Source organism: Channa argus, chromosome 14 (genome assembly GCF_033026475.1).
Source record: "Channa argus isolate prfri chromosome 14, Channa argus male v1.0, whole genome shotgun sequence".
Lineage (NCBI taxonomy): Eukaryota > Metazoa > Chordata > Actinopteri > Anabantiformes > Channidae > Channa > Channa argus.
Genome location: NC_090210.1, coordinates 14,827,478 through 14,854,305, shown reverse-complemented (window position 1 = coordinate 14,854,305; position 26,828 = coordinate 14,827,478). Strand labels below are relative to the sequence as shown.

Genomic DNA, 26,828 nt, shown 5'->3' with positions numbered 1-26,828 from the left:
CAATGCCGTACTGAGCCGGCTTCAGTCTCCTCCATGTCCCTGAACCATTGCATCACACTGTGTGGACACACCACCTACAGCCATTCCTCCCTCATTCCTCTGTTACACTGGGTTAACTGGCAACTTAATGTGAAGCAGAAGTGCTATTAACCCAAGTTACTTGCAAATAAAATTTAAATAATCTAGAACTGCTTTTGACCTGTTAAATAACGCAGATATAATGGATACTGTACATACCTTCAAATCAATGTTTTCCTATCATATGTAAAGCATTAACTGCCAGTTTTTTATTTCTGTGGCACAGGAAGTTTTTCAAACGATTACTGCAAGTTCTGCAGAATACAAGTTATTTTGATGTAATTTTTTCACTGCAGGACATGTGATTCAGTGCAGCTTTATGAACTGTTAGGAGACATGGATGTTCTACTCTTGTGTAGAAACTGGTGGATACTCATACAGGATAACACCTCCCACACACCAGTACCCTCCAGCCCACACACTCAGATAGACACATCCTGATAGCACATACACAAACATGAGCTGAACTATAGCAGTTACACTTGAGCAGACACACACACACACACACAGACACACACACACACACTGCCATTGGTGCCAATCTATATCACAAAATGCAAGACACAATATGATTTTAAGCACCATCATGCTTTATTTATTCTGATCCGTATTCTGCATTTGTCATTGCTTTCTGCCAGTAGCCATAGTGGACAATCCGTTGATCACTTGCTCTAAAATGTAATTTTGACTTTACTTTATTCAAACTCCACATGTTTTTGCTAAAAATTACATGTTACATCTTCTCTTCAGTAAAGGCTTTTGGCACAGTACTGAGGAGCTGACATGGCTGCCACCTGAAAGTGGATTTGCCCAACTGTGTTTCATGCTTTATCCTATGTCCTTTGCTTCTCTGTGTCTCACTGTATGTATGTGTGTGTGTGTTTGTATGTATGCAGGGTTTGTATGCAGTGGGAAATTTCCAGCCAAGTGAGGATCGGTCTAGAAGTCGACCATCTCCCCCAATACTAAGAGAACCCCCACTCTCCTCCCTGCCCAATGTCAGCCACACAGCAGTAAGCAACAGCCATCAAGGTAAAAACATGCCTGCCAGGTGTCTCTAAGAATTACAGATTACATCTCCCTAATGTGTCTACTGCTAACCCTCATATGACTGGAGGATCCTGGTTATCTTCTGCTCAGACCCAGATGGCTGAGTTTGGACATGCTAATGAGAACAGTCACACTGTGCCAACAATGTAGTGATTTTAAGAGTGAAATGCAATATATTAATAATGACCTTGAATTGTGAATTTGATTACAACAGTGCTTTTATACAACAACTATTTAGTCTAATACTAAAACTAATTTAAACTCATATTGTCAGATACTGCTGAGTCTCTCTGTGCCAACTTAAAATATTTAATCTCAACATGTTGGAAAAAATAAAAAAGCCACCATAAGCACTAATTGCTCATATTAGCTGATGTAATTTGTGGAACCTACCTTATTTTACAGATAATATTATTTTTAAAATTATATCATGAGATAATTTTTTTACATTTTAAACATAATATGTTTTGCCTCCAGTATTTGGATCCAGTAAATAATTATATATAGTGTTCCCAATATACAGTGTCTCAGATTTTCCCAATTATCAGATGTATATGTAGTTAATATTTATCTAGGTAAATGTAAGGGTTGAATAGGAACTGACACAGGCCAATACCTAATATTAAAGGCAGTATAAACTGCATCCCTAAACAAAAATTGTTATTTATTCTTAGCGAAAGAGATTAGACCTTAAGGTAGCAATAACTACACAGTGCTGGTGAATTCTTATTGGTGGCTTTTTATTCTTTAAAGGGCTATTCCAATGATTTAGTACTTTATGTTTTCCAAAACATTGGTGGTACTACTAGAGACAGATTAAAAACGGAATAATCAAAATTGACACATCATTCCATGGTACTAATGGTCCAATTACTAAGCTTCTTTCAGAATTAAAGCATAGACCTCAAGTGTTCACTTTAGTGTTCACTACTTATCTGACCTTTCGTTATGTTTTTAGACCCGCCCACTTTACACGAATATAAAATCTATTTTTCCTTTGTCATTAATGGTTTTACCTTTCTTTGATGTTCTCTGATAGGCCACCACACCCTGGCTCCAGGCCAATCAGAGCCCATCATCACTAGGACCTCTTCCCACACCTTGTCCTCGGACCTACCACTGCCCATCCTGACACGGAGCTCCTCCTACCGAGAGCCTTCTATGACCAATCTGAAGAGAGCGAGTGCTGAGGTGGAGGTGCTGACTCCATCCAGTCCTCTAGGCAACCGTGACAACATGATGACCTTCAGCAGCAGCACACTTCCAAGGTAACTGTTCTAATCCTGTGTGTATTTTCCGTCTTGGTTCATTCAGCCACGTTCCAAACTGGAACATATAACTCCTTCATTTTAATGGAGAAACATTGTGCCAGATTCTCTCTGCACTTCAATGCAGCTCTGCCCCTCCACCTTCTTGAGAGTTTCAGGTCTATCCTGGGAACAGAAGTGCCTTTTGAAGGGCTAATAGCAAGTATTTTAGATGTTCCCTTAAGTAAACAATGCTAAGTCCATTGTAATATATGCATCTCAACACAGTCACCAAAAGTTCTCAAACAAACAGAAGGAATTAGAAAGCACCACATGTGCTTAGACCATGACAAGATACTTCACTCACCCACTGTGCAACCTCCAGAAAACTCCAGAAGTGTTTCTTTAGCTCCTGAAAGTCTAGCCAAGGTACATAATTCTCTAGGGCAGGGGTCTCAAACTTTCAAATGGGCTGATTTGTTTGAAAGTTGATGGCAATATGATCGCCACTGTCCATGCGGACTATTTGTTATCATGACGAATCTGCAATTTAAGGACCAACACTGATGTTCCATTGACGATGTCACCGAGGGGAGTGGACCTCCGATGGGGCCAGCTCCCACCCGCTGTCCCGCTTCATAGTCAGGCTGGAGCTTTATTGGGTTTTTACCCGCGTCATTTATATAGTCAACGGAACATCGGTGTTGGCTAGGACGTACCGCTGAATCCGTGGTGCTATTATAGAAAATAAAAGCCAGTAAATAACGCCTCCGGTGCTGCATCCTATTGTTTGTATATTATTAATAAATAATGGTGTCCCACTGTCCCAGCTGATAATGAACAGCCCGGTAGCAATCACTTTTTTTGTGCTCGCTATCCTGGTACTTTTTACCATCTACAAATGTTATGATGTTCATGTCATCATGAAAGACATGACCCCTTCTTCTTTAATGTGCAAGATGCCCCTTCTGTGCTTCAAATGGAGCTCATTGTCCTGCAGTGCAACTCTGACCTCAAAGCCAAGTTCAGGGAGGTGAGTGGAAAAGCAGACAAGCTTGGGCAATTTTTGAGAGAATTGACCCTCGGCTCCCCTGAGCCTGTGCCTTTTTGTGAGCACATATTAGTGCGAAAAGTTTTTCTCAAACTTGATCTTCAATAAGTCCAAGTACAGGTACAGACTTACTGACGATCATCTTCTAGCCATACTGAGGGTCTCTACTGCTTCCTCCTTCAAGCCAAGTGTGCCTCACCTATGTGAGAGGAAGCGCTGCCAGGTCTCTGGCAGCAAGATGTAGGCAAGAGAAGCCATGTTAAGAAAAACCGTTCATGTTCATATTCATAAGAACTCATTGAAGTTAAAGAATTGTAAGTAGTGATGTTTGAGAAGATTTGATTTTTTATTTGATTTGTGGTGACTGATTGGCCACTCTCCAGATCCCACTTGAGATCCACCTGCGCTTTAGATTTTTTCCCCTCCTGTGTGTAACTAAACAGTTTCAGATATTCCAACCAGATCTACCATAAAAGAAAAAGCTACCTGTGCAACACAATATAAGCAAGATGATGTAGTTGAAGTTATACCAACTAGGCCATTGGCAACCAACTGCAATCCATAATTGTGAGGAGGGTTACAAATGCTGTTTATAAGGCTCTAAGATGGGCGACTGTGGCGCAGGAAGGTAGAGCGGTTGGCCACCAATCTCACAGTTGTTGGTTCAATCCCTGGCTCCTCCGGTCACATGTCGAAGTGTCCATGAGCAAGACACTGAACCCCAACTTAGTTGCTCCCGGTGAGTGTTGGCCAGCTGCATAGCACCTCCCCCATCGGTGTATGAATGTGTGTGTGATTGTGAGTGTGATTGGGTAAATAAGAAGCAGTGTAAAGCGCTTTGAGTGCCAATAGGTAGAAAAGCGCTATATAAGTGCAGACCATTTTAAGTGCAGACCATTTAAGACTCCACAGATCAATAGTGAAAGACACAATCTACAAATGGAGAAGACTTGAAACAATAACCTAACTTTCTAGAAGTGGCTGACCTTCCAAATTAGTCCAAGAGCATAGTGACAACTCATCCAGTGGAGTTTTATTAAGTGTATTATTTTAAAATGTTTTGGCTCCCTCATTCTTTTTAAACAGGGCGGCCAAAAGTTTAGTTGTGTTGTGGCTTTTTGCAGCGTGTTTCTTAATGCTGCGCCTGTGTTGTCAAATTGGTGAAGTCTTTGTATATTTGCTTGTGTTTTTGTCTATTTGCATGTGTTTTCTCAAATTGTAGTGCTTTGAGCTCTCAGGGCCACTGTAGAAATCACCTTTTAGTAAGTACAAATTTAAGAGAAAACTTAGGAAGATATGGTTGATTAGGGGTAATAAGAATAAGTCAACCTCAGAATTGTTCAAAAGGAATAAAAATAAATTTTTTGGAGTACCCTGAACTCTGAAAGAGAAAAAAATCACAAGACTTTTCACACCACTGTATGAATTAGTAATTTGTGTATTTAAATTAGTTTGTTAGTTGTTCTCTCCATGACACCCACCAGGCTCTATACCAGGGGTCACCAACATGGTGCCCGTGGTTGCCCCCAAGGACCACATGAGTAGCACGCGGGCCTGTTCTAAAAATAGCTCACCATAGCACCACTTACCAATAAGTTGCGTCACATTTTTTTGTTGCTATTCTTTTTTTAAATCACATTTGATAGTTATTGTGAGAAATCATTAACGTGATCTGTCTTCACATAGATGAATATCATTAATTTAATTAATTATTAATAACATAATTTAGGCAAATTGAGCACATTTATTTCAAAGGGGGGTATTAAACTGGTAGCCCTACGCATTAATCGGTGCCCAAGAAGTAGCTCTCAGTTTCAAAAAGGTTGGTGACCCCTGCTCTATACCCTTGTTATTAATCCAGGTCCCATGGTGGCTCCTCACAAGAAGAGGGTCGCATTCCTCGGCGTCACACCTCAATCCACGCTTCAATGGACTCGACTCGATCCAAGCAGCTGCTCAGCCAGTGGAAGAATAAGAATGACAACAGAAAGCTGTCCCTGCAGGTAATGGATGGAATAAGACCAGCCTCCTCCTCGTCTCCTCAGAGGAACATGGAGCTACGCTGCTCATCTGAACCTTCTACCATGGGTCTGGAGGCAGAGCTCCGTAGTGGAGCCCACATACCTTTAGTCACTGGCCAAGAAACAGAGCTGCGTGCTGGAGCCCACATCCCAGTGCAATACATGAAGCTAGCAGCTAGCTCTGTTCCTATGACTAATCATAATCACATGGGTCATAATGGCAGCAGTGGAATGGCCGGAGGGGCCAGAGTGTCTATCCAGTCCCGGCCTGGTTCTTCTCAGTTGGTTCACATTCCTGAAGAGGAGAACCCTACCTGCAAGGATCAGGAGAGCGAATCAGAGGACAGCATTATGGATGGGGGTGGGTCAGTGAGGGAAAAGTGGCTGAGAGTCACTGAGAAGACCACTATCCCCTGCAGGCCACTCAGTGCTGGAGGACAGCCTCGTCTTATGCAGGTGAGTTATCGTTTATACCTCCTTTATTCCCATATTACACCTGTCATGTCTCTTAAGTAAAATTAATTTACAATAACTGAGCTTACACTTTTATGCAGTATACAATTACTGACCACTTTATTATTCACTGGAACCAGGTTGGACCCATTGTTGCCTTCAGTACTGCCTTAATTCGTTTTGACTTAATATTTTGGAAACATTCATAGAGATTTTGTTCCATATTGTGTCATGCAGTTTTGTTTGTCGGCTGCACAACCATAATGTGAATCTGTGCTTCCGCCATTTCACAAAGCTGCTCTTTTGGATTGAGATCTGGCAACTGTGGAGGCCATTTGAGTACCAGTTATGTCAAACCACTTTGAGATGATTTCAGCTTTGTGATTTAGCAGGCTGTTGGTTATAAATGGATGACGTCGTCAGCAACAATTCTCAGAAAAACTGTGACATTTAAACAATGCTCATTTGGTACTAATGGGCCCAAAGTGTGCAAAGAAGATATTACCCACATATTACGCCACCAACAGCACCAGACTGATCCGTTGATAGAAGGATAGATCCATACTTTCTTGTTGTTTACACTAAATTTGGACCGTGCCGTCTTAATGCCACAGCAGAAAGCAAGACTTATCAGACACGACAACGTTTTCAATGAGCACTTATGAATTGAAGCCTCAGTTTCCTGTTCTTAGCTGACCCTGTTATGCCATCTGCGGGTTTTGTCCATCTGCTTCAAGATTTGACATGTTGTGCATTCAGAGCACAATACATTGCCTTTATATCAGCTTAAACCAAAGGACATTATCCTCTCACTCAGCCATCAACAAGGCATTTCACCTAGAAAACTGCTGCTCACTGGATACTTTCTCTTTTTTTTAGACTATTCTCTGTAAACTCTAGATATAGTTGAGTATGAAAATCTTACTAGATCAGCAGTTTCTGAATCACTCAGACCAGCCCATCTGGCATCAACAACCATGTCACATTCAAAATCATTTAAATCATCTTTAGATTTACTGTAGATTATTTTGTTGAAGATGTTAGTTGTTAGAAGATTTATTTTGCTGCATTATTAAGAATAGCTCATATTTTGCAATATTTCTCGTTTAACAGGTGATAGCCTTATCCAAGCAGCAGGGTCTGCTTCACTCTCCTCGGTCAGAGGATGGTGGAAGTACCGTCAGCTGCACTGGATCCATCAGGTACCGAGCCCTGACGGATCAGGACCCATCACCACCTGCGTCCACCACAGGAGCAATGGGAGGAGGTGAGTACTGCTAACAGAGTAACGAACAGTCCCCTTGAAACAACAAGAGTAATTGTTTGTATTTGCTGTACTCTGAAGATTTGAGTTTAAGATCAAAAGATGAGTGTGAGACAAAAGTTCAGAATTTCAGTTTTTATTTGATGGTATTTAAACCAGTGTGTGAATTAAATCACATAGAATATATGCATTTTTAGACTTTTACTGCAGTTTCCTTCAGTTGATCTTTGATTTAGGGGTGGGGCTGTCTCCCTTCTGTCTCTTCTTTAGCAGGTAGAATGCATTTTCAGTTGGCTTAATGCAGTTCAGTACTTAAAGCTATAATATTGTACTGTTAGTAATATTTGTAATTATATAAATAATTTTGCAGAAATGTGATTCAAATCTGTGATTTAGATTCATTGAACAGCCTAGATACAGTGCAGAGATACTCCCTTTCTGACAGTTTTTAAGATCAGCCTTCAAAACAATCAGAGAAGCCTAAATTTAAAGTGGGAGCTGTAAATGAATCTGTATCGCACCAAGGATTCAAGCTGCTGCTACCTGGAAAAAGTCGACATGACTCACTCATTACTTCGCAAACTTTGGGTTCTGCATTAGCTAACACGATGAGAATAAGTGAAGACCATTCATTTGTTTTGTATTTTTAGGAGGAGGATTGGAAAGAGCTGGTAGTATCGTCCGTGTTGAAGCCCATCCAGAGTCCAGATCCAACAAACCAGTGGTGAAACCTCCAAGCACTGATGGAACTGGTTCCTGGCGATGGAAACCATCTGAACAACGACCATCTCTTCGACAGTCCACTTTTACCCTCAACGACTTAAACAGGCACACTGACAGCTGTGATTCATTAAGGGATGGAGGGTCAGGAGATGGTCGGAGGAGTGTGACAGGGACAGAAACTGAAAGTGAAGGTGGAGTAGATGGAGGGGGAGGTGGAGGTTTGTATACAAACCACCCACATGTTGTACATCCTTTACATCCCTTACATCATAATAACCCTAACAACTTCCAGAACCCAAATTTTAATTGCATTAACCAAAATAACCCCAGCTATAACAATGTTCACTCTAACTACAACCCCAACTCTACCAACTCCAATATGCCATACACCCCCACTGCCACCTTTGCTCCTCCCTTTCATCCTCACCCACAGGCTGTCACTACCATCAGGGTTACCCCGGTGGAAGGGACAGCGGCGAGCAGTGACGGCGGCTCAGACTGCCAATCAGTGGCCTCATCCAGCCGGGAGTCCACCCTGAGGAGGAAGAGTGGGTCAAACGTCATTCACGTAACAGATAGAGGGCCCACCCCCGACCTCCACAACAGCCATCGCCTCAGTGACGATGGTACTCGCATCAGTAACGAGAGCAACAACCATTTCCACGAAAACCTCCGAAGTTTTCAAGAAAACCCAATCCACCCTAATCACCCCAACCACCCCAACAGGCAGTTGCAGGGGATATTTGGCCGTCCAAGCCCAACCCCGCCCCCAACCTTACCCCGGCCAATCCTGACTCACACTCCACCACCTACTCTGGGGTTGGCCTATAAAGAATGACAAGTTTAGTGTTGAGTTTATCCATCTACATTCATGATAAAACAAAATCCTTCCACCTGACCAATACAAAAAAAATCAAACTGCAGGTGCCATAGTGCTTGGGATGATATTCAGAACTTCAGATTGAGCCAGAGGTAAAAGGAAAAGGCAAAAATGTCCCTATTTCCAACCACAACCTCTCACCTGACCAATTAGGGCTCAGTGTGGTCAATTCTGTCTCCCCCATCATCCAAGTTGGTTTAGTACCCCACAGATAAATTGTGTGTCTTGCTAGGAGATATACTGTAGGCTTATCAAAACCTGTGAACAGTGGTTCAAGATCCACTTTTGGTCACCAGCTAAAGCAGTGCAAACACACACTGTCCTGCCCTGGTCTCCAACTGACAAGAGAGGACTACACTCATGTTTTGATGTAACAGTTTTCCGAATGGGGTTTTTAAACGTTGGACTGCTGGATAAGCCAGATAGCTTTTTGTAAATCTACCAAATTGAGTGCACTTGCTTCATAAGATAATGGGCTAAATAAACTGCTGACATCTTTTGACTTGCTCAGAAAGAGATTCCAGCCTCCTCTGCCTGTCCCATAGTTACCTATCGGAGAGGATGGATTCAGCATAATGACTCCGCCCCTTTTGTGCTCTGAGTGCCACGTCGGCTGGGAATGGGGTTTGATTTTAGTCACTAACATTTCTACATATATTCTCGGCTTTCGTCCTGGTGCCAAACACAGGTAGCATATTGTTATATACATTTTACAGTGTAACCACATGCCATTAGATGGAAATTGCATTAAAACCCTTAACTGTGCTGTGTTTGTACATACAGTATGAGAGTGGGTGGCCACAGTGGAAATGATGCCCACAGTCATAATTTTGTCTGGGCTACACAGAGTCCCTTTTGGGCAATAATAGTATCTCTTATTTTGATGATGGTGATGTGTTTATGTTGGATAGGAACAATAACATGGGGCATACATTGTGCTTAAATATAGTAAAACTACTTCAATCTAGTTTTTACATGCTTTGTTTTATTGATGTGCAGTAATTGAATTATCCTTACTGTGTAGTAGCTGTACTGTACAGTCATATTTGCAGCATGTTAATCATTTTAAATAGCTGAAATCATACTCAAGTCAGAAGAGAGTGATTTTTATTTTCTCACAGCATAATTGGTGTAGTTGTGATGCAGTACCAGGGCCACTGTTGGAAACTCTGAAATCCAGTATTTCAGGACTTAAGTTGTGATTTTGAGGTAAAATTGTAATGTTATTATCTGTGTGGAAATGGTCATATCATTTAAAGAGAGTAGTTTAAACTAATTCAAAATTTTACAAACATTACAGGTAAAAATACAATAAAAATACAGTCATAACTTTACAGCAATGTTATAACAATATATTATGGAAATTGTATTTTTTCCAAATCCAAAGGCACAAAGAAAAAAATATTTTATAGCTATAAGGGTACCAAAAGTCAGTTTAGAACAATAAAGTGTAACTTAGCATAAAATTTAAATATAATAAAATTTTAAAATACCATTATTAGAGAGAAGTTTCAATTTTAAGAAAATGTTTGTAGTTAAAATTATTTAACAGTTTTAATAAGAAACCTAAAATTACAAATTATATTTAACTTAACAAAAATTCCCATAATATTACAAATAATATTGTACAAGAAAAATAAAAGAAAATTATGAAGAACATAATTTTCAAGAAATATAAATTGAATTTGTGAGAACAACAAAATAGTTTATGTAAGTTTGTATGTTTTTGAATTTTATGACTGATATCTATACCTTCAGATCCTCTCTGATCCTCAGTTTAATAATAGGGTGACAGTTACCACCTATTTACGACAAATTAATATTAGTTTTAAAATTATTATTATTACTACTATTGTGATTATTTATTTTACCTGTTTGCATATTTATTTGTTCTTCAAACATTACATTTTTCTACATTTATTTATTTATTTATTCAATTTCTTGTAAAAACAAAAACAAAATTAAAATATCATTTGTGAAATTTCAAATTAATTCCTTATTATTTCTATTATAATTTTTTTTTTTACAAAATATAATCTTTTAACAAAAGTTTTTTTTTTTCTTAATTTTTCCTTAGAATTGTTTCTCTACTAACAGTGGCTCTATTCCTTGTTCTCTGAAATTTCACCTATCGTATTATAAAGCATTTCCTTTGCTTTTTTTTTTTTTTTTGCATGTGTGATTGAATTCATACAGTATAAAACATTCTGACATTTCCACTCTAATGATGGTGGGTAATTACCATTACTTCTCTTTTTCTTAGCCCAGTGTTTACATTCTTTCTTTAACTTAGTACACAAGTGCCATCAAAAGACAAGTCATGTGGCTGTGGGCTAGTCACATAGATATGCTGTGTTGGTGCAGGAGTGTGTGTGGTGGCTTCAGCAGACAGTGTTTTGATGGAAACCTGTGTGAAAACACTGAGATCCTCACAATTGGATCACATAGAATTTAAGAAAGCACAATTATTGCAGTTTGATGACTGTGATCCAAGTGACAAAAGAACACGGTGAATATTTTAGCTGTTACTGGGCACAAGCTCTCTCTGGTCAGATGTCTCTTTGCATGTGTAGATGAAGGTACTGATGATGGTGTAGGTAGAGATACTGCTGCTATTACTGCTAGTGAGTTGTTACGAGGTCAGATCAGTGTGTCGAGATGTTTTTAAAGGAATAAACATAGATGAGTGGAAAAGACTTACTGTATATGCTATTATTCCAGCATTTATTATAAGGAGTATTTTAATTAAACCGACTGAATGTGACAAATTATTTTTAATTGCTTGTTTACATTTGCTAGTGTGTGTGTGTTTTTCTACCTAACAGTGAAGAGTGGAACCAGTGAAATTAGAGGTAAAATTTTGAAGCAAGTACACTACTTGTTTAACCAGAAACACTGAAACTGATGAAAAGGATTTAAGAGGATTTCTGTAGCCGCTATTGCTTTGTAATTTTTAGCTTTGCAGCTGTTTGTTTTTTTTTTTTTTACTTTATGTAAACTTAAACATTTTACTTCTCGATGATAGTGTAATAATGATCGTCGCAATCTTTATGTTTGTGAGCACACCACATAACTTGTGATGGAGTGTGGATTCTCGTATCATCCAGGAAACAGTGTCTGGAGGTTGAGTACTACATAGCAGCTTATTTTTGTTCGAAATAAATCTGATTTAGGGCTGGAATATGTTTCCTGCAGAGCCCCAGCCTCTGTCTGTGTTGCTACTGTCTGACACTGTAGTGTGGGCCTACAGTACACTAGAGGCCTAGTGTAGATGAAGACAGAAGGCGAAGCCACATGTTACGGTTCTTTGGTAAAACATTACAGCTTTCGTACGGAAAGTGCACGTACTGACTCCTACTTGCTTTTATTAGGTCTTTAGTTTATATATATATTGGTAATCTTATCATTGGTGACCTTAGATAGACTGGAGAACTGTCCAGGGTGGACCCTGCCTCTTGCCCAGTGACAGCTGGGATAGACTCTAACCCCCGGTAACCCTGAACGGGATAAGTGGTTAAGATATTGGATGGATGTGGATAGATGATGGATGGATTACTGGTGCTTGTTACAAGGAATGCATCGTTAGACGTGACCTCCCTGTTGGCCTTGTGAAGTGATTTAAATCTTGGATGGGCATTCACTTGAACATAGAATGCTTCTGTCTGAGATCGATGACAACATTATGCACATCTGTCTCCAATTTTCCATGCTCCTTTCATCCATCCCCAGAGAGATTAATACCACTTCACATGTCCATCAGCGAGGCCACACCTAATGTCCGGTTTGGGGGGGTATGAAGGGTTGTAGAAGTTGTGACGTTTATACTTCTTCACGTTTTTAAACGTTGGACTGCTGGATAAGCCAGATAGCTTTTTGTAAATCTACCAAATTGAGTAAACTGCAGCGGGGATTTCCTAAGTTGATCATTTCTAACTAGAATTAAGGAAACTCATTAGCCTGACTCAAAATACTGCAAGGTCTTTGGAGAGCTGGTCCTTTATTTTTTCCGATTTGTCAATCTGTCATGCTAATATTAATGTTTTCAGCTCTCAACAGTTTCATGAGTCACTTGTAGGAGCTTCAGGACGTGTTGACAGACATGACTTTCTGACAATTTACCAATGTTATAAGTGGACATTTTGTGGCCTTGTAGCTGCTGCTTACAGTTATTGGTGTGTAATTTTGTACTAAATGTGGAATAAATTGGACCGTATTTCCCTGACGGTTGCTTAGACATTGAACACAGGGAGAACATCAACTGCATGTTCTACTTTCCTTTTCATGCAATAACAAGATTTCTCATTATGCCTGACATTTAAATTCACATGTACAATCAGAAAAAAATGGCATTGTTTTCCAAGCACTGACTCTCGTCTAGTCTCAGCAGATGTTTTGAAGAAGCAAAATAAGCAGAGGTTTATCACATGAACACTAGTGCACAGGTGAACTGCCATGGACAGATTGTTGTAAAGTGAAGCTGGGTTCTTAGGGCGGAAGCAGATTGATGTACAACTTTTTATGATTTCTTTCATTTTTCTCGTATACAAAATATTTATTTAACATAACACACCCCTTAACAAAAGCTACTTAACCTGCTTTTCAAATTGGTTGAAAGGCATTGGCATATGCAGGAAAATGATGTGCCAATATTATATATAGAAGAATGTTACGAATAATTCCATAACATTTGTCTGCTGACATATACAGGTCATGAATGAGGATTATTTTCACAACACATTAGCAAAGTCCGTGCTTATTTCATGACACACAATAAGATTGTGTTCACCATAAATACTGTGATACCACAAATCAATATGTAAAATGAAATGTTCCTATACAAATATAGAAGTGTTATATCTGTCTAGTCGTAGAGACAAAGAGGTGTATTTTGGTATTTGGTATGATGCTGTGGAATATGGTTTATCATCAAGAGCAAGGAATGGAATCTAGTTTGATGTAACAGCAATGTCAGTAGAATTTCAGTTAAATACAGTACATTGTCTGTACTTGGTACAAATACCTGCTCAAATATTTGAAAGAGTGTCTAAGTTTCAGAGTTGAAGACTATAGTTTTGTGTGCTTGAAGCATGATCAGTCAGGAATAGATACAACAGAGCCAAATAGATCTGATTTGTGTTTGCAAGGAAACCTGTGGATTATAGCTTATCGGAGAAGGTGTACAATCAATAGTATTGGCAGAAAATCCTTACAGAATGCTTATGTTCATGACTTATATTTTAATATCTTAAACTCTGAGTATTGATATATGGTTCTTGTCTGAGTTTTATATTTTTAGTATTCTGATAGTTTTTATTCCAGTTCCCATAGAGATAGAGTTTCTAAACGCATTTTCTGCATTGAAAATTTTTAAATCACGTTTTAACGATTTGATTTAACATAATGGTGTAGATAAAGTGCAACTCAATAACAGAGAATAGTGTCTTTTTTATTCCTGTGTGATAAGGTCTCCATTGGCATTAAAATACCAGAAGGTACAGTGCGTTCAACTAGCTTTCTGTACACCAAAATGAAATTGTGCCAAGTTACAAGTACAGTTATTACATTGCCACTCCCCTTTAATGTGCAGCCTGCTTGGCTCAGTGCACATAATGTCATGTTGAGCCCAAGAATTAGCATTTTCCTGGCACAGTGTCACTGTGCCTGACCATTACTGTCACTAAAGAAAGACCCATTAGCTAAAATCAGTCCCAAATCTGATTTAGCAAGAGGAGTTGTTTATGCACTGTCCTATTACTTTTGTTGTCTGCATAGTAATGGCATTTCTAGTAGTGATTATAATATACATTTTATATCAAAATCAGAATGTATTGCATATTTTTGTAGGCCAACCCGAAAGTTAGCATCTCCCTTGTTCCCTCAACAAAAGGTCAATGGGATTTTGACACTGGCTTGTTAACCCTCAATACACATTATGGCCTACACAAGCAAATTCAGCCCTGTAACTGTATTACACTAATCAGCCACGACATTTATACCACCTGTTGGTTTTAATTTAAAAAACTTCAAAAAAAAAAGAAAACATGATCCAATAAATGCTGATGCACCATTATGGATTAACCACCTCTGACTGCTTCGAGTTGCTATGTTGGCCCTCTTCCTCCCCGACATAATTAAGAACACCAGTAGTAATGTTGTGGCTGATCAGTGTATATACAGTGTATGTATAGTACAATGGGGGGGATGGGCTTTACTTTGTTTAGTTAAAATGTAGGGATCAGGGTACCTGGTTGAGTGGTGTTTACAGTGGCTAGCCTTCATACTACCTATTGTCACACAATTAAAGGCTGCTGCTTGTTACAACACGATCTAACCAGCAGGTGAAAGGTTGTCGTAAAAAGATCTGATTGAATGTGAATCATCCACAGATTCTGCTTTAAAAACTGTCATATTTATAACAATCAGTGTTATTTTTATCTCTTTCTTTTATTAAAACTTTATGGATATGATACAATTTATAGATATTTTTTGATTAGTGCACGTGAAAGAGCTTTTTTATATCTGCTAGTCAAATTTGTTGGTAATTGCCATAGCAACCATCTGCACACAGGTGCCTGGTTGGTATAACTTAAAGTACAAGAGGGAAATCTTATACTGATATGATGCTGGAAATTTGTAATATTCTGCAACTGTTGTTTGAGGATCCTGAACGCAGTCAGATATGATTGACACTATGTTTTTAATGACGGAATTCAGTTCATTTTCTTGAACTTTTTTTGACGCACCACTGTTGCCTCACAGCTTTTAAGTACAGATCGACATTGCTGTACATCTTACACATGCCAGTATCCCGATAAAACTACAGACAGCACTTTTACTCAGAACAACTGTGAAATGGTGGCCTTGGTTTGCTTCATCTTGGAAGATAAATGTAATGTTGAAAAGGAACAGTTCAATATTTGGAAAAATTTTGGTATTTGTTGTCTAGGTTACAGCATTATCAGCAGAATAATATTGGTCTCATATCAGTGTGTTTAGCATATTTTCCACGGTGTTGCACTATTTCTTTATTATGATCGAGACAGTACTGTTTGGTTGTCTGAGATGACGGGATCCAAAATGAGCAGTTGCAAAATATTATGCAGAACGGGTTGAGTATAAAATTGTTTTATTGGATATTGGTGTTTAATTTTTTTTTAAGCTTGCAGATTTATAATCAGTTAAAGACATGAGCTACTAGCTGTTTATAATGTTCCACAATAGTTAGAGTTTGCAGTTTGTATTGCTGTAAATAGACATTTGTATCTTTATACTCATCAGTATGTCATGTACGTGAACCCAGACTGATGATTTGGGTTGTTAGCTTGGTGGAAAATGCTAATGTTTAGCATATACCAATAGATTTTCAGCCAGACCTGGAGTCAGTCGTCATTTTTATGTTTTATCAGATTGAACCCAGGCCTCACATCTGTACAACGTATACTTACATTTAATAAAAAAGTAGTTATAAAATGCTGCTGTCAAGTGAAAACCTTAAAACTGTTGTTAAAGTGAGACTATGTAACTCTTTCTAAGCAGCTCATCATGTTGTTGGACTAAGGCTGATTCTTGTCTCGCTTCTTCTTTTGTCAGTGTCTTTATTGACCTGTCAGCCCTTTGCTGAGCTCATCATTTTCTCCTGTGTTTGTTGTGGCCACCCTCATTATTCGGTTCCTTCAGGAATTCACAATGTTGTCATCACAACAATTTTAGCAAATTTAACCAGGCCTCTTAAAATCTGCACAACCTTGTGGTTTTGTCTAGTTATTACAAATTTTCCACAAAATTGACCTACACCTAAACCGTCCCTGAACCTCTCACTTTGAACTGTTGATTGAAAACTTAGAAAGGCTTGTGGCGTTGCTTTCTTAAATTAAAACTCATTTCCCTGACATTGTTTATAATTTGTAGAAATTAGGGAGCTGCTAAACTAGTATACAATATATACAATATGAAGAGATACAATATACAATATATAAAGGTCTGCACACATTTCTGCTAAAGACCATCCATTCATTATCTAATCTGCGTACAGTTACATAATCTCACTTTAAAGTGTAATTTTCAACATTAGCTGTGTCTCATTTCGTAGAAAGCTGAAGTGAGAAGGTCGTTTATAAAGCTGCACTAGCTGAGCTAACATCCCTTTTGTGACACACTCAAAGTTGGGGTTTTAAGGCCCCTTGGTTTATGTATTTGTAATACTGTACTAATCAGCTTCTCTTTCTTTTCATCACAGTGTACAATACAATTTGGGAGAGGGTGGGCTATGAAGGATCCAATAGTTGGAGCCTTCATTGCTCTGTGTTTTTCTGCTACACTTGATAGATTTTTCAGAAAAGGAAAACTTTGTTACAGTACTGTACTGTAATGTCATCCGTCTTTAAATGCAGCCTAAGAAGAACTGAGATGCCTCTCAGTTGAGACACAGCTATTGTTTCATGATCTAAGATTTCTAAAGACATACATGCCTGTTAAGCTTGAAAGCCACTGATGTGAGGTTCAGTCACAGATCATGCTGATAGTTGCAGAAAAACCTTCTCAGTCCGACTGTACTCCATTCTGAGAGTGTATTGTGTCAGCATCCATATGGAGGCTGACTAGTTTGAAGTTGTCTCTTTGCCTTCCATCGTTATTATAGCTGAGATCTGCTCCGCTTGCTGCAGGATCCAGAAATTAGATGATGAAAACCCCATTTTTGTAAATGTCGGAGTTTCCTGCAGCTGTCAGCGTGGTTATGAAATGAAAGCTACATGATACATGAGACAAGAGAAAAAATTTCATTTGATGGATACAGAAATAATGTGAGTATTTCTAAAATTCATTGTCTGTATGGTTGCTCTCAGTGGCTATGTTTACATGTACAGTGTACAGTATATTGTATTCTAGTGTACAGTACATGTATTTCATTGATGGCTGTATTATAGTCACAATATCTCATCCATATCTGGCAGAGTATGTCAAATAATGTGCACATGTAAAAATAGCTACTAAAGTTTAGTCATATAATCCTTTCTGTGACTATAACACCCAATAAAAATACAGGCTGCTCCTGTTTTTCTTCGTCGCAGAACCTGGACGGATGTCTGTCAGACTGTGGGAGATTCATAAAAAACAAGTATTGATAAAAACTGCGATTATTTCACGGGGCCATAATATGTAGGCGAGCAGGAGAATGTTGAGGGCTAACTATTAGTTTGGATGAGTGAACAATCATAGACTGAAGTGTTTGGACTCAATCTGTGGACATGTACAACAGTGACAGTGTACTGATGATGACAGACATAAAAGTATCTGTTTCCAAGTGGTGTCTCTGTAAGTTAATAAACTTTGATATGAAGTTGTTTGTCTCATTTTTTGTAGTATTATCTATTTAAGTGGTTTTATTAAATACTACTCATGTTCTCAAAGTATCAGTACAAATTAAATCTCCTCTTAGGATGAGTGAGGGGGAACCACAGGGTTCTGTGTCCAGATCTTTACTTGTTATTACCACAGCAGCACAAACTTATATCTCTTTAATGCAGATGACAGTCTTGTATTTAGTTCAAGCTATTTTAAGGTAATTTGCACATGTAGAATTCAGAAACAAAAAGTATTTGATTCTCAAGAACCTCTCATTCCAGTTTAAATCTCACATTAAATACTTAATCGTGCTAAACCAAAGCTGTCCACTCTTAAGTATTTGGGCAAAGAGACTAATGCTAAAACAAGTTTCTTGTCTGGGAAATATATTTTATTTGTTTCATGTAGAAACCATGTCTCCTAAAAAAACATGCTACCATGTGACTAAGCTGCAACAGCAATTATGTTATAAATGAATTATATTAGATTAGAACAATGGTTCTTAATCCTGATCCCGTAGGACCCCTGCTCTGCCTATTTTCCATCTATCCCTACCCACTGCTGATTACCTGGATTAGGTAGATCAACCAGAACCCAATTGCTGGAAAACAAGCAGAGCAGGGGTTTTGTGGAGCAGCATTAAGAACTACTGCAATGAAACACACTGTTGATTCTGTCAAACTAAATGTAGATATAAACATAAATGGAATTTTCCTGGAGGTGGTGGATGTAGTTTTCCCACGTGTGTGTGGTCCAGTTAATGCAGCAAAAACAGTTTGGTTAAGATTATGGACAGATCAGGGTTTCGTTTAAAAGTAAACCAATGTGTCTGATGTCAGTTTTATTTTTTGTCCATTATGAGATCTCAATCTTTCTCTAACCTTAACCAAGTGCTGAGAGTGTAAACATAAAACTATTGAATTGAACTGTGCTTGCATTTTGAATTTGCAAGTGGGTACAGTAGATCTCTGGTGGCAGTCTCAAGCAGTTCGCTGATAGCAAAAAAACAACAACAGGAAAACAGCCTCCGAAAACCTTATAAAGCTGCAGAGCAATATGAAAATATTTCAAAAATATTTCAAGGCGTTTAGGGGTACACATTCTAACTGTGGAAACCATACTACAGAAATATAACATGGACATACTGAGACTCAAACACCAGGGGATCCGTGAAAGTCTTTAGAGACAGATGGAATAAACATCTACACAGTCAAGCGCCAGCCATCAAGCACACAGGAACCCATCAATTATATTTTAGCATAAGGCAGCACAATTGAAGTATGTGAACAATCCAAGTAAGTTTTGGAACAAGATTAGGTGGGCGGATGAGTTTTGGTCATTTGGTCATTATTCACAAAGCTACAGTATGTGCAGTGAGAAAAAAACTACCTACGAGAAGAGGAATGTTATTGCCAACTTCAAAATAAAGGGCCTATAAGGTAGTTTCCTCCATTTAGAGGTTTTTCCCTTTGTGTAGTATGGAATGTAATATGGTGTAATATGGAATTTGTGACATTTGTGGACATGAAAATACTCTTGTCACGATCAGAACCGATTTCTACAAAGTAAAATAAATAAATTAATAAGGTCTTCACCCTCATCAAGTCAGTATTTACTTGTATTTGTCAGCACTTACTGCATTGAGCCTGTGAGGTTAGATCTCAGTTCAGCCTTAAACATCTTGACACTGTAGCTTTTCTTCATTCTCATTTGAAAAAAAAACTGCTTAATCTCTGTCAGGTTACACAGGAATTGAGAGACAAAGACAATTTTGGAAAGAAATAAAAGGTGAATAGTTCTATGGGGGGTAAATACTTTGTATAGGCACCGCAGTGACTTACTGTAGCTCCCTGGGGCTTTTGTGTAGGAGGATAATGCTTCTGTTCTTAATCTCTCCTCAAATAAACGTCCTACACATTTGAAATACTGCATATAGATTTTAATGACTATTTTAAATTGGCTAAATCCCTTCAGCCTCCTTATGTTATCATACAGTAAGAAGACCTCAAAAGATGATAAAGTCTCCGAAACCAACCAGTTCTTGTTGCTATTAGGTTTCTTTGTAAGTTGCCAAATCAGAAAACCATCACCACAAAGACAAAGTGGATGAGTTAATAGGAACAATTTTAAACTATTTTTAGCATATTGAGTGACAATGATGAGGCCTAGTTACAACAGTGTAAGGTCATTTAAATCTGGATCCATTTTGATGACTAGAGGGAGGAAGAAATGGGGAATATTTACTGAAGCTGAAGCCATATTTCCCCTTGATGTGGGTGGAAGCAGTGCAGCATTTTGAAGAGATACAGAAGCTGAAAGGGGGGGAGATGGAGACTGGTGATCAGCAAGAAAGTCACAACTGACACCAGACAGAGACTGAACAGAAGAGAAAGTGGGCTGTAAGTGTGATGAAGATGACACTGGCTGGTCAGCATTTTATTATAACATCACTTTATTTGACAATATCTTACGTGCTCTTTCTAATATTTGGACTCTGTCCTTTCTCCAGTTTGTCTCTGTCTCATCTCTCCAGTGCTGCTGCAACCCTGCAATCTCAGTTGAGTTTCCATGGCAATAACTCAAGGAGAGCAAAGAGACCAAACAGACCGGGGGTGGGGGGGGGAGACAGCGAGAGATGTGTTTTATTTTATATTTCTGAGCAGAAAAGGCAATATCTGTGTTTATGTAGTGTGTCTTTATATAATCTGTGCTCCATGTTACTTTGTGTATATGTTTGCATACACACACACACACACACACTGCAGACAAAGCTTTGATTGGCTGGTCAGAAATTCACCATGGCAACTATGGCAGAGCTCAGTATGAGTTTCGAACACTGAAGCACACACACACACACACACACACACACACACATAGACATAGAGTCAATGTGAAATGTGTGATCCAGGCAGGACTGAGAGCAGCAGTCTGACAGTGGTGTTCACAGACTCTCTGAGGCTCAGGGGCCGTTGTGAAAAAAAGGGGCCACTTCATTCTGATTTGATAGACTAGTGTAAATTACCATAATGAGGAACCAGCTGAATTCTCTGTTTCCTCCCAGATCGGGATGAAACAGACTTAAATTTGGGGACTTGTAGGTCTGAGGTGACAACAGTAACAATGGTCGTCAGGGAAGCGAACAGCATATTGATGGTAGTAGGTTGAGTTTAAAATGATCTTTGGTGACTAACTTCTTCAGATCACTTTGTTAAATCACCAGCATTCTACCATCACTTGACACCTCTCACCTCTGTTGATGTGTTTGTGTCTTGACTGTCTGGTCACCCTGGCTTACACACTTACAAACACAAGAGCAAATTTGAAAGTTCCGTTCACCCAGATTTAAAATAAACTAGTTCAGGTTTGCAGATCACATTGTTGAAGTAAGTTCGGTTACTTCCAGAAAAAGTCAGGACAGAAGCTCTTCTCAGAAGCTCTTAGCACTTTCAAAACACAACTGTCCTGCTCTCTCTGTGGTCCTTGAATGCCTCTCAGTCACACCGAGTGATCCATAGTATAGTTGTAAGTTTCAAAGAGAGCTGGGGTGGTGTAAAGTAGCGACACACATCGAGTAAGTGAAGCCTTAGTTACTAACGTTCAAGCTCACTTTCTATAGCCGTGAAATTAATTGTTCACTTCACTGTTTGTTCAGCCAGAAAATGAGCACATTCAACATTCTGCTCTTATAGCTGCTTTCTGCACAACACTGTACTGTCCAACGTGTTACTCATCTTTGAACTAATTCTGTGGTTACATTGTGTGTTGTCCACAGCTTCATTTCTTGCAATTACATGCAAATCAAACTCTATAGTGGAAATGTTTAAGCTGAGTCACATTTTGAGCTATGATGTAACCATTTTAATGTGAAATACAAAAGAATTAAAACCAAAATAGTCTTGGTAAAGAATTGTATTGTTGGTGTAATTTGTTCTAAGCATTTGAACACATAACTAAACATTTTTCTGAGAAGTTAGTCACATAATGTATCCTCCTACAAATGTCATGACTTCCTGTGTTACCTGCAGACTTCACTGACTCTATATCCAAGAAATCTTCCAGCTAGCCCTCCAAATGAAGGACTGAATCCGGTCACATCATTGTGGGATGTTCTAAACCCCCTCCTTGGCTGACTGGTGGACAGGTAGAGTGACCAGAGGGTCCACCATCATGTCACTCACATGGAAAGACCTAATGAAACACTGCCAGAAGTCTCCTACAGTGAAGGGAACTGCAGCAAAGATGCAGTGGCACGATTTAAAATGCTTGAACAAGGAAATCTGTGCTGAAGTAACATGAACTCAAAGTGCATCAGCTGCTAACTGTTAATTCTCAGTATGAAACCTCAGTGAGTCTGACTGTGTTCTCGGGACATGAGTCACTCTCCTGTAGCTGTGTCTGTAGGTGGCTGTTCTGTCTTTAAGAGACAGCCTACAGCCTGTCTGTGGTGGGACAATGACTAAAGTTTCTCGTGTCGTTCTCAGTGATTCTTGTTTCAGTGCCACAGTTTGTTTTACCCCAAGTTATTTGTTTTATATTTCCTGTAGTCTTCACATTTATTTCACATATAGTGACACTGTCACAAAAATCCCAATACATGTTTGTGTACTGAAAAATCAATAAAGTGTCCATACATGTAGTTCCAATCACTTCTTAATGTCCAGATGTTTTTATGTTGTTGGTTGTCTGTTCAGTAAAAAAATGCCAAAGATTATTTAAAAAAAGAAAATAAATTCCTGAGTTATATAGTTTATTGTGCTTTTAAGTCTGAATTAAGTTTGACTTATATTGAAACCTGAACTGTTATTGGTTAAATGTACAGTGCTTTGCCAAAGTATTCATACACCTTGAAATTTTCCACGTTTCGTTACATTACAACCAAAGTTATAAATGTATTTTATTGGGGTTTTATGTGATAGACCAACACAAAGTGGTATATAATTGTAAAGTGAAAGGAAATCTTTCAAATAAATACAAATAAATATCTGAAAAGTGTGTTGTGGATTTGTATCCAGCCCCCTTTACTCTGATACCTCTAACTAAAATTCTGTGGAACCAAGTGCATTAACAAGTTGCTTAATTAGTAAATACAGTCCACCTGTATGTAATTTAATCTCAGTATAAAACCTGCTGCTCTGTAAAGCCCTCAGAGGTTTGTTAGAGATCAAAAATATCCCAAGCTTTGAACATCTCATGGAGCACTGTACAATCGATAATCTGCACACAACAACAGCAAACCTGGTCAGATGAGACCAATATTGAACTTTTTGGCCTGAATGCAAAACGTACACTGCACATCACTCTGAACATACCATCCCCGCCATGAAACACGCTGGTGGCAGCACCATGTTGTGGGGATGCTTTTCTTCAACAGGGACAGGGAGTCAGAGTTGATGGGAAGATGGATAGAGCCAAATAAAGAGCAATGTTAGAAGAAACCTGTTAAAGTCTGCAAAAGACTTGAGACTGGGGAGGAGTTTCACCTTCCAGCAGGACAACAACCCTAAACATACAGCCAGAGATACAATGGAATAGTTTAGATCAAAGCATATTCATGTGTTAGAATGACCCAGTCAAAGTCCCGACCTAAATTTTAATTGAAACAAAAGGTGGTTCTACAAAGTATTGACTCAGGGAGGCTGAAAGCTGTTTACATATTTGTGAAATACTGCCACTGTGTTTCAAACTACATCAGATTTGATGCCACATAAATTAGTGATATTGAAGCAAGAAATGTTCCTGTTTATCAGTGGTGTCACTGCTGTCAGTACAGCATGTTGTGTTTAGTGCTGTAATTACTTACATATGTGGCTAGATGGTAGTGAGAGCATTCCGTTTAATAACAGCAAATCCCCTCATCCTCCATTTTCATCCTCTGTCTTCCCTCCTCTCTATCTTTACACTTCCTGTTCTGTTATTTGCTCAGCTTTCCACTGTACTAAAATTCATTGAGGTGATATATAATGTGATCAAATACAACAGAGGGACTTTCTCACTTCTAAATGTATGAAGCATGAAGATCTATAGTAGAGGAAGATAAGATATGCAGTTGATTGTAGCTATTTCTAAAATTTGAAAAAAAAATCAACCATACTTTGTTCATAAGCATGAGCTTAAAAGTAACTGTACAAAAGAAAGCTGAAAACAGTTATTCAGCAAATATTACAACACTGAAATTATTACACTGTGCAAATACTTATACGCTTCCTTAAGACTAATAAGAAAATAATTTAAAAATGTGAACTGTGAATGTGAAATATAAATCACTGTGTACATCTTCCCATTTATTGCCTTCAACATTCTCAATGATCAAAAGTTACCACATAAACAAAAAGTTATATTATTCTATAAAGTATATTGTGACCAAGATTGTGACAATGCCAACTTGTCCCCAGCAGGAAGCGGTTTCATATAAAAGTGTCTCCCCTTAGACAATTACTGCTTGTTTTGGAGTGAGGCTCATCCTTTTGAGTCTCCAGGGCCAAAAAGCAGGTTTACCTATGGATGAGGGGACCTCTGGGTTTTCTGTTGTGTTAACCTAAGTAGCTCTGTGTATTTAAGTGTATTTCCCTCTAAATGATTTTAAACATTCATGCTATGGCTCATCCTAGTGTGTGGGGAGCTAAGGAGCCTCCCTCACTCCAGCAAACACCAGTGGGAGAAGGGCATCAACTGCCAGGCCAACACTGTCCCACACGTGGTTTAATTATGTGAACATAATTTAATTACATTCAGATATTTACAGAACCATAATTCTAGAAACTAAACTTATAGCACCTATAAAACCCCACACATTGTTCCATCTTCAACATCTGCTTGAGATTTCTGATATTAGTTTTTCTCAGTTGCTAAGATGTGTTTAATGCAACTTGGATCCACTTGATCATCATCACCCTTTTACTACATCTCATGCACCTATGTGCAACCTCCTGAAAATAGCGACCACCATGTTATCAATCATGGCTATCCCATTAGAAAGGTGGACAAAGAGTCCACTGTGACTCTTTCAAAATGAGAATAGGTAAGTCCTAATCTTCCTGTACACCACTGTATGGTGAACTGTACACCGTATTATGATGCAATTCTTCCATCCACACTTTACTTTGCTGAAGCAAATATAGAGGAATTCTTTTCACCGGCAATCTGACCAGATGTTCCTTCAGGAGGCAATGAAAATGGGCTGCTTAAGAATAACTGCAGAGGACTTCAATGTGGAAAGAATATGTTACAAAGGCTGAGCCATATGAAATGTTCACATTTTTCTAGTGTAGAGGTTTACTGTAGGTCGTGTATGTCAACTACAGTTCACCAGCACAGAAAGAGCTGCACACAGGAATGATTGAAGAAAACTTTTTCCGAGCAAAAAGTGGCATTCCGTGCAGGAAGCTTCTGTTTCTGCCTCTGTGTTCATGGTTCGGCAAATGTAACTTCAGTAGACACACAGTGTAGACACAAGTATCTAAGCACATGAGGAAAACTGTAACCTGAAGAGTTTCACACCCCAATTAAGAATTTGGCCAAGTACTTTACATCATGTGTAATTTAATTCTTCATCTTGATTTTAAACTTCATCTCTGTCCAGCCGTGTGGACTACTGCTGTATCATTTCAGCCTTGGTTGGCAGTAGCGAGGAGGTGTGCTTGTGTTTCCACAGACCATGGCTAAAAAAATGGGGTCAGGGGAGAGAGTCAGAGTGAAGGACTTGGTACTGGTCCCAAGAGAAGCCAGTTTCTATAAAAGAACCTATTCCAAGTTAGGAGGTGAGACAGGAACGATTTTCCCCAGACATTAGCTGCTCTCCCCCTGAGTGTGGGGTGGGAGGTCACTTCTACCCAGTAGTCCGTCTTTAAGGCCAGTTTGTCAAACTTGAATACACTATGTAATTCCATCATGCTGACTGCAGATAAAGGCCTGGGATTTCAAAGATTAAAATAGGACCAAGAAGTCTTGGTCTTAAATGATTTGCATGATGTGAAAAATCTGATATGCAATCTGATTAGACAGTCACATGCTGTATATACATACAGCTGCAGTACATCCTATGAAATGTGAAAAAAAATAAAATATCATGGTTGTATGGTTCACTGGTCTTGGTCGCTGTAACTGTTTCTCCTCTTGACAGGGTCCTTTAATTCTCAGGGCTAAGAAAAAAAAAAAAGAAATGGAGGACATCATGTTCAGCCCTTGTAATGGGATTGTTGAGGACCGGGGGTTAAGACACTGATTCTCAATCCCATTTGTCTTAACAGTGCATCCATCCAATCCTCCTGGAGGGAGACATCCTGGTCCTGGATGTGACTTTGGACACAGATTCATTAAGATGCACCCAGCAGGGGGGAGAAGACCCACAGAGTGAGATAACAGCATCTGTCCCTTTGGAGCAAGCTATGGAGCTTGTGTCTGATCCAACACCATCTCTGTCTCTTTTGTTTTACACACTTCAGTGCGATAGGATTTGACACTTTTGTTTTCACAGATAAATGTCACTCCAGTGACATGGTACTGCTCTTGCAAAGATCAACACAGAAACAGGTAAGAAATCCAGTGTGTGGGAAAGGCCAGCATTTGGCAGAAGGCAAATAGCATTTTAATAAAGATTAGGCTGCACCACAGGCTTACTACAATACCTTTGGAGTTTCTTCCTCTCACTTCACAGTAGTCTAATGAGTGAAATTGTGTGCTACAAACCATGTAGCAAATTGTAGCAATAAAAAGACTGGAG

At 38.9% G+C, this 26,828-nt stretch overlaps 1 protein-coding gene across 1 annotated transcript in view; it reads left to right on the top strand.

Moving 5' to 3' along the window:
• Positions 1-18,104, top strand: part of plppr4a (phospholipid phosphatase related 4a) — a 37,133-nt gene extending 19,029 nt beyond the window's left edge. The window contains exons 7-11 of the mRNA XM_067529038.1: positions 975-1,110; positions 2,168-2,396; positions 5,288-5,903; positions 7,014-7,167; positions 7,815-18,104. Of these exons, the coding sequence (XP_067385139.1) occupies positions 975-1,110; positions 2,168-2,396; positions 5,288-5,903; positions 7,014-7,167; positions 7,815-8,725 (2,046 nt within the window). The 3' untranslated portion in view covers positions 8,726-18,104. The remainder of the gene's footprint in view (positions 1-974; positions 1,111-2,167; positions 2,397-5,287; positions 5,904-7,013; positions 7,168-7,814) is intronic.
• The last annotated feature ends 8,724 nt before the right edge of the window (positions 18,105-26,828 follow it).